Genomic DNA, 16,020 nt, shown 5'->3' with positions numbered 1-16,020 from the left:
AGGAGTTCAGTTACTAAGCTGTGTAACCTTGACCCACTCCCTTTGTCTCTCCAGACTTTGATCTTCTTACTTGTAAAATAAGGTGTAAGAATTCCTTATACCTTCCCTGTCATTTAGGGTTGGTGTGCAAACCTTACTGTAAATTATGAAGCAGTAAACAAATGTGAATGGGTTATATGCTTTCTAAACTGACTTCTGAATCAGTGATTCCCTCCCACTGGTTCTTACGCCTCTGAAGGGTTATTGAGTTATCAGAAGGAATCACTAAATGCTTGGGCAGATCAGCTGGTGTTTCTAGATAAGTACATGTATCCAGTTTACATGCTAATCTTTTTGAACTATGTGTGTATTTTTAAAGCATTATAGAATTCATGGTATTGTACATAGTATACATATCTCACATGGGAGAGTCTTGAAAAATTGTTTGTAGTTATAAGGGTCTCTTTCTATAAATGACTGGAAACCAATCATCCACACTATAGTGGAGCATGTTCATATTCACATTATTCAATATTAATTAAAACATAAAAATGAGTTTGAAAAACAAAATTAGTTAAGTCAGATTTTTAAAATAATTGATTTCAAGTTTACAGTACAGGAGGGAAAGTTAAAAATATCACTTTGTGTGAATTTTGACATATTATTCATCTATATAAACTAATTTTTTTCTTTTCGTTCTCCTTTAAACATTTGTGAGAGACTTCATATTTGAAGAAAGGAGCAAATTAAAGAGAGGATTTTCTTAAATAATTTGAAATTATCAGTGTTAAGTACTGGGTGAAATCATTAAAATATCTCATCTTTAACATTAATTACTATATATTTTATAATTTAATTTTCTCCCCCTTTGAGCTTCATTGAACAGATAGAGGTAGAAAATTTCAAAGACTTTAATTTAAAAAAAAAAAAAAAATCTCAAAAGCCGGATTCCCAGTATCTATGAAAAATTTTGTCATAGACTATCTTTCCTGTTTATTGATCACACCATATTATAAATTTATTTGCTTCTTTATCCATATTTTTTCTTTTTATATTTGATGTCTTCTCCTTTTCTACTGCTAGTTCTAAGATAATATTTTTGTTTTATGTGCCTTTATATTACTTCTAACTGAATATTTGAATGAAAGCTTCCTTTTTAAAGTATACTGAATGCATTTAGATGATTTTTTCTATGTATTTATTTTCACAAAAAATAGTTTTTAAGGAAAATGATTTGTTTCTTTATTGTATATAAAGTATGGTTTCTTCATCTGTGATCTTTACAAATTACCCCGTATCATAGTTTATTAAAAGTATATTTATTTTTTTATTTTAGAACTCTTTTTGGTCATTTATATAACAGGCCTATGTCTTTGGTATGTTTTTTGATTGATGTAAAAAAAGGACTAAGTGTAGAAGGTGCAATTATTTCATGGTTTTGTCTTTTTTCAAAAATCTATTTCAGTAGTATTTTCTAGTTATTATAGTATAATTATAACCCTTTCTAATTAAAATTTGTAAATAGTTTTAAGTGGAGCTGAAATCTTTTACTAGACATTACTTTTTAAAGTTTTGTGATTGTTGATATACATGAAAAATGAACCCTTATTTCCCTTACATTTGACAAAGTTAAGCCTGTCGGTCAGGCCTGCGGCTGACCGGCTCTCAGGGGCCGTCTCTCCACCGGACAGCCCAGGCCTTGCCTTGGGCGGCGTCTCTCTCTGTCTGTGCTGTTCTCTTAGACTGTGACCCCATTTCAGAGAATCCTGCCTGAGACGCCAAATGTCCCAAGCTTCTCAGGCTTCCAAACCTTTATTTATGATATTCTTTCTTCCTGGCTTTTAGTCTTTTTGGCTTTTAGTAGCGATCTCATTCCTCTCTTATTCTTGAAGCTGTCGTTTGTACTGATCCTTTCTTTCTGTGAATTAATTACGATTATTGAACACATTGCTTTTCCCTTTTTCATATATTGTATTTTAAAGACAAGGAAAATGATACTCATAGAATTTAAATAACCTCACTGAGTTGCCCAGGAAGTGAATATTGAGGCTTGGATTTGAGTCTGTTTTTCCCACAGTCTTTCTCTTGCCCCACTGAGGTGTGTTCCTGTTCTGTCTTGTCTCTGTTATCGTATCCTACACTCCTTAAGATAGATTTCCTCAATGTAGATGTCTTCAAAATGAAGATACCTGTAAGGCATTCAGTATTCACTTATGGAAAGACTGAATTGAATACAAAGTCTTAGGAATTTTCTCAAAGGGAACGGGTGGTATAGGCATCTCACAGTGGGTATATAAATTGGGGAGATGATTTGATATTCATGCTATATATTTCCGTTTATGGTTTTGATTAGCTGGGGTAACTGCCGCTCACTGCTCAGCTTCATCCTCTTCCTTCCAGTCTTCCCTTCTTTGTCTCAGTACACCAAATAGCAGGACTGGATATATTGCACTGAAAGGAAGTTTGGATTTGTCTAATTTTCTCCATAGCAAATCATCTAAAGTAGAAGTCAATGGCAAGAATCTTCATTGTATAAGAATATACTTCTTATTCTGTTTATTAAGATGCATTATGGATATAATGTATATATTTAACAAATATATGTTTAGCACTGCTATAATAGAACTTGTCTGAGGCTTCTGGACAGAAAAATAAATAACGTTAAACCTGTGCCTTTCAGGAGCTCATAGCTGATGTAGGCTGATGTAGTTATTTATTCTATAGAAATAGTAAAGAAAATGATGGCAGAAAATGATAAAAGAATTATGCTTTTAAATCTATGAGAAACAGAAGAAAACTGGGAGATACCAATTTAATATGTGTGTTTTCTGGGGAGATTATCCATATCTTTTACCATGTTCTTGAAAAAGAAAAGGACCAAAGCAGGTTAAGATTCATTGCCATAGAAGTTGGCAGAACCAGTTGGTCTTTCTGTATCAATGTGGAGAGTTTTAAATTTATCTTGGAGTTTAATGAACAATTGTTTAGAATTATTTATCATAAGAATGAAGTGCGCAGCATCGTGTGTTAGGAAGATCACTTTGATGAGGGTGTTCTTAGGTCAAAGTTGACAAGCCCAGAGACAGGGAAGCAAGTGGAGCTATTAATGGTCTCATTGACGAGAGAGGAAGAAAGGTCCCTCCTGAGTAGCTTCAAGGCCCAGCTCTGGAAGACTGTAGGGAGGATGACCTCGTATTGGGGAGCGAGTTGGCTGTGGCCCCTTCAGGACGATTTGCACGTTCCTGTGTAAATACGTGCGCTAAATACTGTGCAGGAGTAAATTATTGCATAAATTACTTAGAATGTCTGAGTGGCAGCTTTCAATATATTGTTACTTTTCTTACAATGCCCAGTTTACACTCTCTAAACGACACAGTGGCATGATTGACAAATAAGTGGCACCTGCTCTTAATTATAGAGAAAAACTCCTAAAGTTGTTGGAAAGAGATTTAAATAAAATAATGGGTATTTTACTTTTTTAAACTTTTAGCCAGCAGCAAGTTAGCTACTTTTTAGGAATTCAGAAATGTGAGATAAAACTAATGTGCTGAATGAACTGAAGAAAAATGATAAGACTGTGAGAACAGACTGCCTGGGTCCGTCCTTGTTCTGTGACTAACTAGTTGTTTGACTTTGGGCAAGTTAACCTCTTACTGCGTTAGTTTTCTCATTTGTAAAAAAAAAAAAAAAAAAAAAATGTAATGATACTTCTTGGGTTGGCATATAGTAAATGCTGTATATGTTAGCTATTATAAAAAATGAAATTTTAGAAGTAGTAGATTTGGTAAAGAAATTTGCATTAGTATAACTAAGAAAAAACTCCCTCCTTTGATCTCAGAAAAGGAAAACTTTATCATAAACAAGATAATACTTTTAAATGATTGCATTAAGTAACTCATAAAGAGTCTCTGTATCACTTGGGTTACGTGCTATTAAAAATAAAAGACGGCTAATGCTAAAGAAACATTTGCTTGGGTTAAAATGTTGCTTAGAGTATTCAGAGACACCCTTGATTACCCGTCTGAGAGCAGTGAGGTAACACTCAGGTTCACTCCTTTGAATATGCAGGTGCTGTTGTTCGTTTCAGTCACTTGGGCTTTTCTGGGCTGCCTTGAGCCTCGCTAATGGATACAAAGCAAATTACTTTAAAAGTAAAGGTTGGTTAATAATCTGGGCCTCAGTTTAACAAGTTGGAAGAGTTGTCCTTCAGACATTTTTGGGATTATTTTTCTTTAAAACATTGTCAGCAAGTAATGTTGTATTTAGTGATTGAGTTTAAGCAATTTAAACAGAGGATTGGCATCTATAACTTAAGAGGCCATTCACTAAATCTTTGCCTTAGCACTTCCACTTAAGAAATTTGTAACTGTCAGCTTTTGTTAGAGTTTTAAAACTCCAAGTTGAAATTACCATTTACTCACCCCTCACAGTTTTATGGTTGTGGCAGCATTTTAGGAATCCATTCATCTCATTATGCAGTCTTGAGTTTGGATGGTCCTCCTGACTTCAGAGATGGTTGCTACCAAAGAAATATCTGGTGTGTAGCCAGCATTCTGATGGGAAAAATCTGTATTTACAGCCCTTTTTTTCTTTAATTAACAGGAAGAGAATTTTGCTTAGTTGCCTCAGCAATAATGTAAAATTTCTCCACAACTACTCTGGGACAAGTATTGATAGAACTAGGGGCTTGCTTCCATTCTTAATCACTGATAATGTGTTTCATGAGAATGGAGAGTGTTTTTCTAATTTTCTTAAATTATGGGAAAGAAAAATGTATTTTTTCATAATATGTACAAAATTGATGCATAATCTATTAACTTTTCGAAATGTTCAAATTTAACCAAAATGCTAGAAATAGCAATATCTAGTTTAGAAAAACCAATTTCTTTTTCTAAGTTGTTGAATCATAGGCGAATGGAAGATTGGTAGGTAGCTATATTTTTTCAAGACAGATCCAGTAACTGTAGGATGAACTAGTATGATAATATTTACAAATAGAAGATTTTGCTGCTGATGATTAAGGTTTGCAGTTTGAATATGAGGCCCTTTTTCATTGACTTCCAGCTGAAGTGTCAGCATTAGAAAAAAGTTATTGTTTTCATGGTTAACAAACTCTGAAAGTAGACTTAAGTACCACACGTAATAATAGCATTGGGACGCTTGGAAGAAAAATGGTATCTAATCTCAAAAATCATTTATTATTGTGATAATCTGCACATATTTGAATATTCTTATGAGACACCTGACGGCACAGTCTTTCAGATTTTACAATTTATATAAGCCATCAATATGCAGATATTTTTGCTTATTTATGCTCATGTAATGTTGACATTACATATTAAATCCCAGGTGCATTAAGAAACTGCTTAAATATAATATTGATATTTTGGATTATATTCCAGATTTTGCACGGTATCATTCTTTCTGATACCTTAATTTTCTTTTAGTGTGAACTCTTAGTCTATTATGCATGGTTTGATAGCATAAGATCTAGTCTATGTGTGAAGCATTTTCTTGTTTTTTGAAAAGTTCTCTAGTCCAGAATACAATATGTAGAACTTGAAAGATATCCATTCTTAAAAAGAAACAAACAAAAATAAGTCAATAATGATCATCACTGTGAAGTTGAACGTAATATTAGGGCAGAAAAATAGCCCTATCTCATCTATATCCTCCTCGTGGCTTAATTATCCTGTTTAAATCATTTGCATAATAACTAGCACATATTTATGTAGCTCTCAGAATGCCAGGTACTGTCTTGAGTGCTCTAGGGAATGCAAAGATGAATAAGAGCTTAGTCCCAGACCTCCAGAGTTCACAGATAAGATATGTAAAAATAACTTTTAATACAAGGCAGAAAAGAAGTACCTACGAAATGTACAAAAAAGGTCTGGGTCAGAGGAGGAAGAAATTCTTTTTGTTGAAGATAATGCAAGACTTTGTGAGGTAGATCACTAAAATCATTCAGCTGTTCTCTTCCAGCTGTTTTGGAATGAACAATAGATTAATCAGTCATCTTATCTAGCTAACATTAGATGTTATTTCTTCTATCAAACTGTGCATTTGTATTTATTAATCACCTTTTCTTCATATGCCTTTCACAATATAATGGCATCTTTATTGTGGATTATTGGGTGGTGGCTTGTAGTGGGTGACAACACTTAACAGATTATGGTGTTGTCTTCTCTAATGATTTGTTTGAATTTTTTCTTTTCTCTATAATAATACTCTCTAGGACTGTTTGTGCTGGAAGAAATATTCTGTGTCTCTGCTGTCTCATGCAGCAGCCCCCAGCTACACGTGACCGTTGAGCACTTCAGATGCGGCTGGTGTGACTGAGGAACTGAGTTTGAAGTTTTGTTGAATCTTAATAAATTTACGTGTAAATAGCTGTCTGTGACTAGTGCCCGCTGCGTTTGACAGTCCAGTTCTATCGTGACATTTATTTCATCAGAATATAGTAAGGGTTGAATTATGTACATTGTTATTCATTATTTATGCAGGAGCCTATTTTTAGAATTTTAGTTACAGGTACCTGTAAATAAGGTACTGAGTCTTCTTTAAAATTATAAATAATTGTCATTTTTTCAAAGTTCTGTTAGAAGGTGAACAGGTTCACTTTTTCCTTTTCTTTTCCCCCCACACGATACTGTTTTATTTTTAAAAATACTTTAAGACAGGGTCTCACTCTTGTCCAGGTGGAGTCCTGGGCTCAAGCGGCCTCTTTGCTCAGCCTTCCCGTGGCTGGGACCACAGCACGGCCGGGAAGGCTCCGCAGAGTGGCCGGCAGGGCAGGAGCCAGGGAAACCGGGGCCGGAGCTGCCCTGAGCAGCAGGCGGGCCGGCCGGCTGCCTGCGAAGGCCGGTTAGTGCATCGTAAGTGCAAACACGTTGCTCTTGTAAGACGCCTTTCTCAAACACGGCCACTTTTTCCTTTAACTGCACCCTAAAGATTGGCACAAGATGCATTGTAGTGAATGGATCATTGTCGTTAGTCTCCGTTTTCATTTTGATCCCAAAGCTCAGTCGCTTACCTTCCTTCGTGTGCTGGGGCGGGCAGGGGAAGCCTTAGTGCTGGTGAGGGCGGGGCAGGGGGTGGGGTCAGCCAGTGGGTGATGGTGTCCGAGGTCACATAAGGGAATAAGTGGAACCAGGGGAACCTGTAGCACTCGAGATTCGGTCCTTGCTGACTGGGAGAAGGAGCATGTGGTGGAGCTACCACGAGACACTTGCAAAGATGTGATTGCTTAGCACAAAGCGTTGATAATAGCAGAAGCCGAGTAGGACTTACCCTGGAAAGACAACCAGAACTGTATTTGCAATCAGGAAGATAAGGTGATTGTAAAACATTTTCATTATTTTAAAAATAAATTAATAATCATGAAAGCTAGTATGAATGGCAAAAATCATGCAGCAGTTGTTATAGGTGGAATGTTTTCTAATCATGATTAAATAAAATTACCAGTCCTTTTCAGGTATGCTATTGTTAATACTCATAATTCAATCTGATAATGTCAAATCTTTGTTTTTAGGGGATTTACTCTCACTTTGAGGGAATGAAATTTAGGAATTTTCAGAGTCCAAAGGATCCTTGATTAGAAAGCTACAGTATAGGCTTATCAGTTACAGAATATGCCTACTCACCTGAAACCCAGCTGCTGCTATGTGGAATGTTGTGTTTCTGTGCCTTACCGCCCGTTCGGCTGTCCGTGGGCCTCAGAGAGACCCGTTCCCGTGCCTGACCTTTGACTGATGCCCTTAAAACCTTCGCTTCTGCCCAGGGGGAGCCTGTCACTTTCTGTGAGGAGAGTTTCGTCAAGCACCGCTCAAGTGTGATGAAACAGTTCTTGGAAACTGCAGTTAACCTCCAACTTTTTAAGCAGGTAAGAGTGGGCCTCCACGTTTTCTTTTGTAACAGAGCATTGTCATCGTCACACATTTTCATTGCTGTAAAACTATGTTCAAACCATGAGTAATATCTTTTCTGGAATTGCAGGAAACTTTTCTTTCTTTTGTAAATTTATAGCTAGTTATGGCCTAACACTCCAGAAATATTATGGGATAACTTTGCTGTTAAAAAATTCCTCATCAAAAGTTATTAAGCTTAAGGTCTCACTAAGGAAGGGTGTACATTTACAGAAGAAAGAGCAGCAGGATAGTGTTAGGTAGCACATCTTAGAAGTTAGTTTGTGTGTGGTAGACTGATACGGTAAGTAAACTGTATTTTTTATAGGACTGTTCCAGTGCAATCCAGTTGATACAATAATTCATAAAATGAACAGTTAACTAATTCTTAAGCTTCATAAGACTTCTAATAATCATAAATTCAAAATTCAAAATAATATTCATAGTTTTGCTATATGTCCTGATTTTTCATTGAGATAATATAATTGCCCATTTCAAAAATGCAGTAGCTTGACTCCAGAACTCAGAAATCTTAGATGGACTGCGCCATTGTGTGACCATAGCAAGTCTTTTAAATTGGGTTGTCTTAGTTTCTGTTTATATAATATAAATTAAGTTCTTAACACTTGCTTTTCCTTTTCCACATAACAACTGTAAGTGTAAAGTTATCCATGTGAATTCAGCATTTAATGAAGACCCACAGGTGTGTCATACACTGTGCTCAGGGCCAGAATACAAACATGAAAAAAAACTCAGTTATGCCTTAGAGATGCTAAAATCTAGTAGCAATTTCTTTGGACTGTTAGGAGAAAAAATTCCATATTACTTGAAATAACCTTCAAATTAGGTCATTAAAGAAATTAGCATGGCAACAAATAAATACTATTGTCCATATTCTGAGGAAGTTAAAAAAATTAGATTAGAAAAAACTCTGAGGGAGATCTGTTTTCCAATAAAAAAAGTTTTACATTAAGGAAAGGGTTAGAGTTATTCTATACACAAACTTGAAGAGCATGGATTTCAGGATCAGAGTTGCCTTGGGAATTTCCAAAGATGGAATGAGCTACTTTTGGAGGTTTTTGTCCCTAGAGGTCTCTAAGCCTAGACTGAATTACTACCCAGGATTGATCTTGAACTACTGAACTCAAGCAATACTCCCTCCTCAGCCCTCCAGAGTTCTAGGATGATAGGCATGAGCCACTGTGCCCGGCCTTACTTCCAGCATTGAGAGGAAGATGAGTGTTATCAGTGCTGAAGTGTAGCTTGGTACAGTTTCACGCTAGTCATACACAGCGGATGCCTGTTGAGTTGCACATTAGTGCCCTTTTAGTATTATTTTCTGTTACCAAAACTGGTTCGTGAAGATCTAATTATATGTGGGGGTCAAGGATTGAATGGGTGGGTAGAAAATCTAACTTGTTACTTCCCTTCACCATGAGATTTTCTAACTAGATTCTTACCATTTGATAAAGTTAATAAAGCGTAGTAAATTTTTCTTTTAAAACAACAAAGGTTTATTTCGGCAAAGTTCTTTCGGCAAAGCATCAGCTACTACTTGTCCTTGCTTTATCATTGTTACTTAAAGTATTAATATTTAAAAGTAAGTATTAAATGAAAACATATATTTTTAATATTTCTACATTAGCTAATAATAGGCTGTGACTACTTAACCTCTTTTGGCCTCAGTTTCTGTATTTGTAACAAGAGTAAGGGTAAAAGACCACTAAGTTTTAGACACCTTTTGGCTCTAACATTCCACGATACTCTGAAATAAACATGGCTTAAATGGATGACAGTAGGTTCCATTTGGATGAATTCCTCTGTAGATAATGGATTTGGAAGAAATCCCAGAAACAGCTCCTTAAATCCACAACTCGGACATCACCGTCTTTCTTTAGCTTTCAGCTTTTCAGAGATTTAAGCCATTATTTTTAGGTCTCTTACCTTTATCTCATACTATACTAACACAATAAGAGAAATTATTTTCTTGTTTGTTGTTATGTTTTTTCTGCTCATTTTACTATACACTTGCCATAGGTAAGGACCGTGAGCGTAGTCTAGAACTATTATTAACATAAACTCATGGGATTTCCATGAATATAGGTTCTTTTAACTGGTAATCTAGGTTACTGTTAAGAAATTTATATAATAGTGAAGGAGCACAAAAATGTTGAAATAGATACTTTTTTTTTCCAAAAATAATTCTGCTTGTTTACATCCTAACTCTATTGGGGAGGAAAATGATAGAGGAGATTCCAGTTGGAAAAATCTCTTCTAGTGTTCCCTCAAAACCTTTACTGGCTTTCATAAGATATTATAAATGTATACTTCTCAAAGTTTTCTATCCAACAAAGTACTGCTCAAGGCAGAAGAGAACACGTGTTTTTAGAGTATGGGGAGGTGCCTGTAGGAGCCCACTGAAAAGCAGATTTTAGGAAGCATTTTGCATTTTTCTAAAACATTCATACACATTGTATATTACGTACCACAGTATCACAGTATGTATTTTAAATTGAAACATTTAAAATAAATTACAGGTTAAATTACCCTCCTTCTACTTTCATATTAAGTAAATCTTAAGTAAAATTAAGATTTCAGTTAAACACACCATGTTCATCCGTTGGCTTTGAATTTCTGGCCACATGCCGTAAGTGGCATGCCTGTTACACTGTTAGGAACATTGGCTCGGAGTCCAGCAGACCCGGGTTTGTGTCCTGGTTCTGCCCCATTCCCAGAGCATTGCACTCTGTAAGATGTTCGCTTTCTCTGGGCTTCGGATCCTTGCCTGGGTTCCTGTTCTAATTCGATGTCTGATCACATTGAAAATTCCTTCAGATGTGTCTTTCACAGTGTAACGCTTTGCACACGTTGTATGTATCACCAGTGTTAATATGATCCTGTCACTCTTCTGTAGCCTCTTCAAATGCCAACCCTTACACCAATCGTTCTGTCCCTTTGTACCCTTAGAACTTGTTCACATCTGAGTTACAGCATTTCTCCCATGTTATTGTAATTTGTCTGTCTTTATACCGAGCTTGGCCTTTCGCAGCTTCCCTGAGCATCCCTCCTCTCACTAAGTCTACGTTCCTTTCTCAGAGCCTGTATTACCTGGAGCACATTTTATTTGTTGGTCCACTCTGACAAGTATGTGTTGATTGATTGTTTTGGGTCAGGAACTGCTACTCAAGCACTTGCCATTCAGAGATGCATAGCTGTCTGTCTTGGAGTTGATGTTTCAAATGAAGGAAACAGGTTAACAAACAACCAACAAATAAGAAAAATATCAGCAAGCGAAAAGTTCAGAGGGTATGAGAGATTGACTAGATGGACAATTTAAATTGGATGATCAGAAAAGCCATTCCTGAAAAGGTGATGTTTAAGCTAAGCTCAAGATACTAAGTGTAAAGAAACAGTCAGTTTTGAGATATGAAAAGAAGAACATCTTATTACAGGTGAATGGAATTGCTATTGCAAAGACCTAAGGAGGTCTTAAGATCAGAATCAATCAAGTGTGGTGAGGGGAAGAGTTACAGACTTCTGTTAGTAGAAGGTCATAAAGGGGACAGATCATCCAGGGCTTCAAAGGCATAAGTTGTTTACATTTATTCTGAATTGAACAGTCTGCTATTGGAAAGTTTTAGCAAGGGTATGAATGGATCCAGTTTATAATTTATAAAGATTACACAGATTACTCTGAAAATGTATTAAAAGAGAGAGAGGGGTGGCACAAGTCACTTTATTATTGCCACTTGGCAGATTATAAAACCAAATTACAGAAAGCTTAGCTAAATAATTTGTTGAAAGCTTGCACAGTAGCTGGTATACAGTGGAATCAACATTTGTATCTAGGGAACCATAAAGATATCCATCCAGCTAGGAATAAATGAACAAAAAAATGGAGTATGTGTCCTTGTTTTTGTTTCCTCTGCTTTAAATAACCGTTCTCCATTTAACATACCCCAACTCAGTCATTCTTTATGGCCCAACTCAGATATCCCTTTTCCAGGTTTTGACCTCCCATACTTCCATAAACTCCTCTTCTTTTAGCATTTTGGATTTGCACCATACAGTATTTGTGGTTTCTTTGGCTCCTTCTTGAGTTGTAGACTGTAATGAGGATTGTGTTTTAAGAGTTTTTGTGTCTTAATATGTAATACATAATAGGCATTCAATATTGTTAAAGAAATCAAATACGAGCTGCATAATGACTCGCTATTATAAGGACTATACATGAAAATGTTTTGACAATTTTAGTAGATGAAGAGTTTGTGAAATATAATAGAAAATAACAGAATTTATTTAGGGGTAATACAAAAATCATAGGAATCAAGTGTTACTGCATATTAAATTGAATGATGTGTACAATTTTAATCTTGGAGTCACATAATGGTGTGGTGTGTGGAAGTGAAAACTCTGTAAGATCCTGAGCACACTTTGTATTTTGTACCGTGACCCAGTTTCCCTTACTTACAAGACGCTGGATAAAAGAAGTGGGTCAGAAGCCAAATATTTTCCTTTTATGTTAGCTGGAGATTTTGGAAGATTTTAAGAAGTTTTTAACATAAATAATGTTACAAATTTCTACATTTTTCCATTAATCTTTTTCATGATAGCTACCCATGCTACGTAATCTATATGTAAGATCAACACATGTATTACCAGTAATAAAGATTCAACAGCTTTAGAGTATTAAGGAAACATTTGACATGTTAATGGATGGGAGATGGTAATGGCATCAAGCACATATTTCATAACATGAAAAAAGAGTAAGAATACAGTGTGACACAGGAGAGAGATGGGGACTTAAGGCAGATGGAGAAATGTGCAAGAGGAGAGTGCTTATCTGGGGCAAAGGGTACATCTTTTTCAGCATCTTTTGTTACCTGATTTCAAGTAGTGCCCTAAACAGTGTTTCACAGTGTGATCGTAACCCGCCCGAATCGGACTCACCTAGAGAGCCGCGTGTGTGTTCTTGAGTCTCACCTTCCAAATTCCTGATGCGGAAGGTCTGGATTACAGTCCAGGAATATGCATTATTAATGCAGTAACAAAAAAAATAGGAACACTGAAATTTTAGAAACGCTCATTCGGGTATTCTTTATCCGCTCCTTCATCCATCAGCACAGTTGGAGCTTGGGCACCCCGCGGAGACGTTTGGGTTTGGTGGCAGACCTCTGAGATCAAGGGAGTGTCGCAACCAAGTGAGTTACGTGGAGGTTTTGGTTTCCCACTGCGTATGAAAGTCTGCAAAGTGTGCAACAGCATTAAGTCTAAGAAACAATGTATGTACCTTAATTGAAAATACTTTATTGCCAAGAAATGCTAAAGATCATCTGAGCTTTCAGCAAGTCGTCCTCTCTTTGCTGGTGGAGGGTCGTGCCTCAGTGTCAGTGGTGCTGCCTGGTCAGTGTGGTGGCTGCTGAAGGTGGGGTGTCGGTGGCAATTTCTTAAGATAAGACAACAGTGAGGTTCGCCACGCTGATGGACTCAGTAACATACAGCCTGTTGGACAGCATTTTACCCAGTATAGAACTTCCTGCAGAATTGGAGTCAATTCTCTGAAACCCTATCCCTGCTTTATCAAGGGTAATATTCTAAATCCTTTGTTGTCATTTCAACAGTGTTCATGACATGTTTACCAGGAGTAGATTCTATCCCAAGAAATCACTTTTTGTTCATCAATAAGAAGCAACTCCCCATCCTTTCAAGTTTTATCATGAGGTTGTAGCAATTCACTCGCATCTCCAGGCTCCACTTCTAATTCCAGTTCTCTGTTTCCATCACATCTGCAATGACTTTCTCCACTGAAGTCTTGAACCCGTCAAAGTCATCCGTGAGCATTGGAATCAACTTCTTCCAAACTCCTGTCAATATTTTAACCTCCTCCCCTAAATCACAAATGTTCTTAACGACGTCCACAATGGTGAGTCATTTCCAGAAGGTTTCCAGTGGACTTTGCCCAGATCCATCAGAGGAATCACTGTCTATGTCAGCCATGGCCTGACGAAACGTAGTTCTGAAATAATAAGACTTGAAAGTCAAAATTACTACTTAGTCCGAGGGCTGCAGAGTGGCCGTTGTGTCAGCAGCATGAAAACAACATTGGTCTCCTTGTGCATCTCCATCCGAGCTCTTCGGTGACCAGCTGCATCATCACTGAGCAGTAATATTTTCAAAAGAATCTTTTCTTCCGAGCTGTAGGCCTCAACAGTGGGCTTAGAATACTCAGTAAACCATGCTATCAGGTGCTGTTATCCAGGCTTTGTTGTTCCATTTATAGAGCACAGGCGGAGTGGGTTTGTAATAACTAATTCTTAAGGGCCTTTGGGTTTTTGGAATGGCAAATGAGCATTGGCTTCAACTTTAAGTCATGAGCAGCATAAGCCTTAACAAGAAGGTCAGCCTTTCCTTTGAGCTTTGAAGCCAGGCATTGACTTCTTTTTTCTAGCTATGAAAGTCCTAGATGGGATCTTCTTCCAGTGGAAACCTTTCCTTAAAATCTATGTTGAAAATTTATTGTTTAGTATAGCCACCTTCATCAATGACCTTTGCTACATCTTGTGGATAGCTTGCTGCAGCTTCTCCATCAGCACTTGCTGCTCATTACGCATTTGCATGTTACGGAGACGACTTCTTTCCTTCAACCTCATGAACCAGTCTGTGCTAGCTTTAAACTTTTCTTCTGCAGCTTCCTCACCTCTCTCAGCCTTCATAGAATTGAAGAGAGTTAGGGCCTTGCTCTGGTTAATGGAACAACGTTTCATGGCATATTGTATTAATAATAGAGTCCACATTATAGTTGTTTAAGAGAAATAATGTGGTTTTTTTAGTTCAAAATTACTTCTGTTCAGGAGTAGCTAAAAACGTTCTTATCCCTTTTACTTACTACGCGATGCTCCCGAGTCAGTAGAGTGTCATGACCATGAACCAACTCCACTTGGGGAAAAAAAGCTGTTACTGAATAAAAATTGGAAAAGTATGTTTGGAGAACTGTTAAGTTCTGCATTTTCTCTCCATTAATACCTCTTTTTGGTTTATTTAGTGTCTGTATTTGTGTGAGTGAGTGAGTGTGTGTTTGTAGATAATTGTGCGTGTGTATGTACACGAAATCAATCTTTTAAGAACAAACGTTTTAATTCTGTGTGCATTGGTGAGTGTCTGATTGTCACTGACAGGATTGTTTGCAAAGTCGGTGATAACACGTCGTTTTTACCAGGTGAATAATTTCTGTTGGCTCAAATCACTAGTAACACAAAGAAGTTACTCATGCTCAAAAATGCATAATCAGTAAATAGTTTGGGGATTTATCTCTTTTTAGACTTAAACTATGCCACTCATTTCTAAAATGAATGGATTATTTCCAATAGACACAAAAATGAAAACCTTTTAAAGTCTTGGAGTCTTAATCTTCTAGAGCAAATTAAGTCCTTTAAAAGGGTGTCTTAGTTTTTTTTACTTGTCAGTAATGTAATAGTTTAAATTTATCATTTTGCTTTCAGCTCATTTTTTTAAAAAATGATACTTAATCTGTCAGATTTAGATCACTTTCATTTGATTTATAATGCTGTGTTGAAAATGTGTGCAAGTCAAATTTTGCATGCATTTTAAACTGCCTTGTTTTCAAATTACCATTTATTATATTAATATGTAGCAAAGACATTCACATTATGAGCTACTAGCTTTGATCTCAAGATAGAATGAAATGAATTGATTCTATATATCATAATTATTTAACTTTAAAACCAGGTAAAAGTATATGACCTTTAGCACTTTTTCTGTATACTTCAGTCTTTGAGCAGCATTTATTCAGTTCAAACGGTATGTTGGGCGTTTTGCCAGGTATTTATAAGCTGCATGTAGGAGAAAGACAGTGAGCCTTCCCTCAGGAAGCTCAAAAATGGATAGAGATGGAAAAGGTGGTAGTAGAATGATTTAGTATTTATTCTGTCTATAATATTGACACTTTTTATTATTTTAATTAGTGTTTACAAAACCCAGTAAGGTATTTTGTTATTCCCATTTTTCAGAAGGGGAAACAGAGTCTTACAGATCATGAAATTTAGCAAGTGGCAGAGTTGTGATGCAGGCCTTTCATACCCCGCATTCCGTGTTCAGTTTTGCTACACAAACCTTTTGC

General features: G+C 36.5%; 1 protein-coding gene across 3 annotated transcripts in view; it reads left to right on the top strand.

Moving 5' to 3' along the window:
• The window catches only part of DENND1B (DENN domain containing 1B), a 232,323-nt gene that overhangs the window by 185,484 nt on the left and 30,819 nt on the right, over positions 1–16,020 (top strand). For all 3 annotated transcript variants that reach the window (XM_045536506.1, XM_045536504.1, XM_045536505.1), the window contains one exon: positions 7,760–7,861. In XM_045536506.1, the coding sequence (XP_045392462.1) occupies positions 7,760–7,861 (102 nt within the window). The remainder of the gene's footprint in view (positions 1–7,759; positions 7,862–16,020) is intronic.

This window comes from Lemur catta, chromosome 23 (genome assembly GCF_020740605.2).
Source record: "Lemur catta isolate mLemCat1 chromosome 23, mLemCat1.pri, whole genome shotgun sequence".
Classification (NCBI taxonomy): Eukaryota; Metazoa; Chordata; class Mammalia; order Primates; family Lemuridae; genus Lemur; species Lemur catta.
This window is presented reverse-complemented; position numbering and strand designations above follow the sequence as displayed.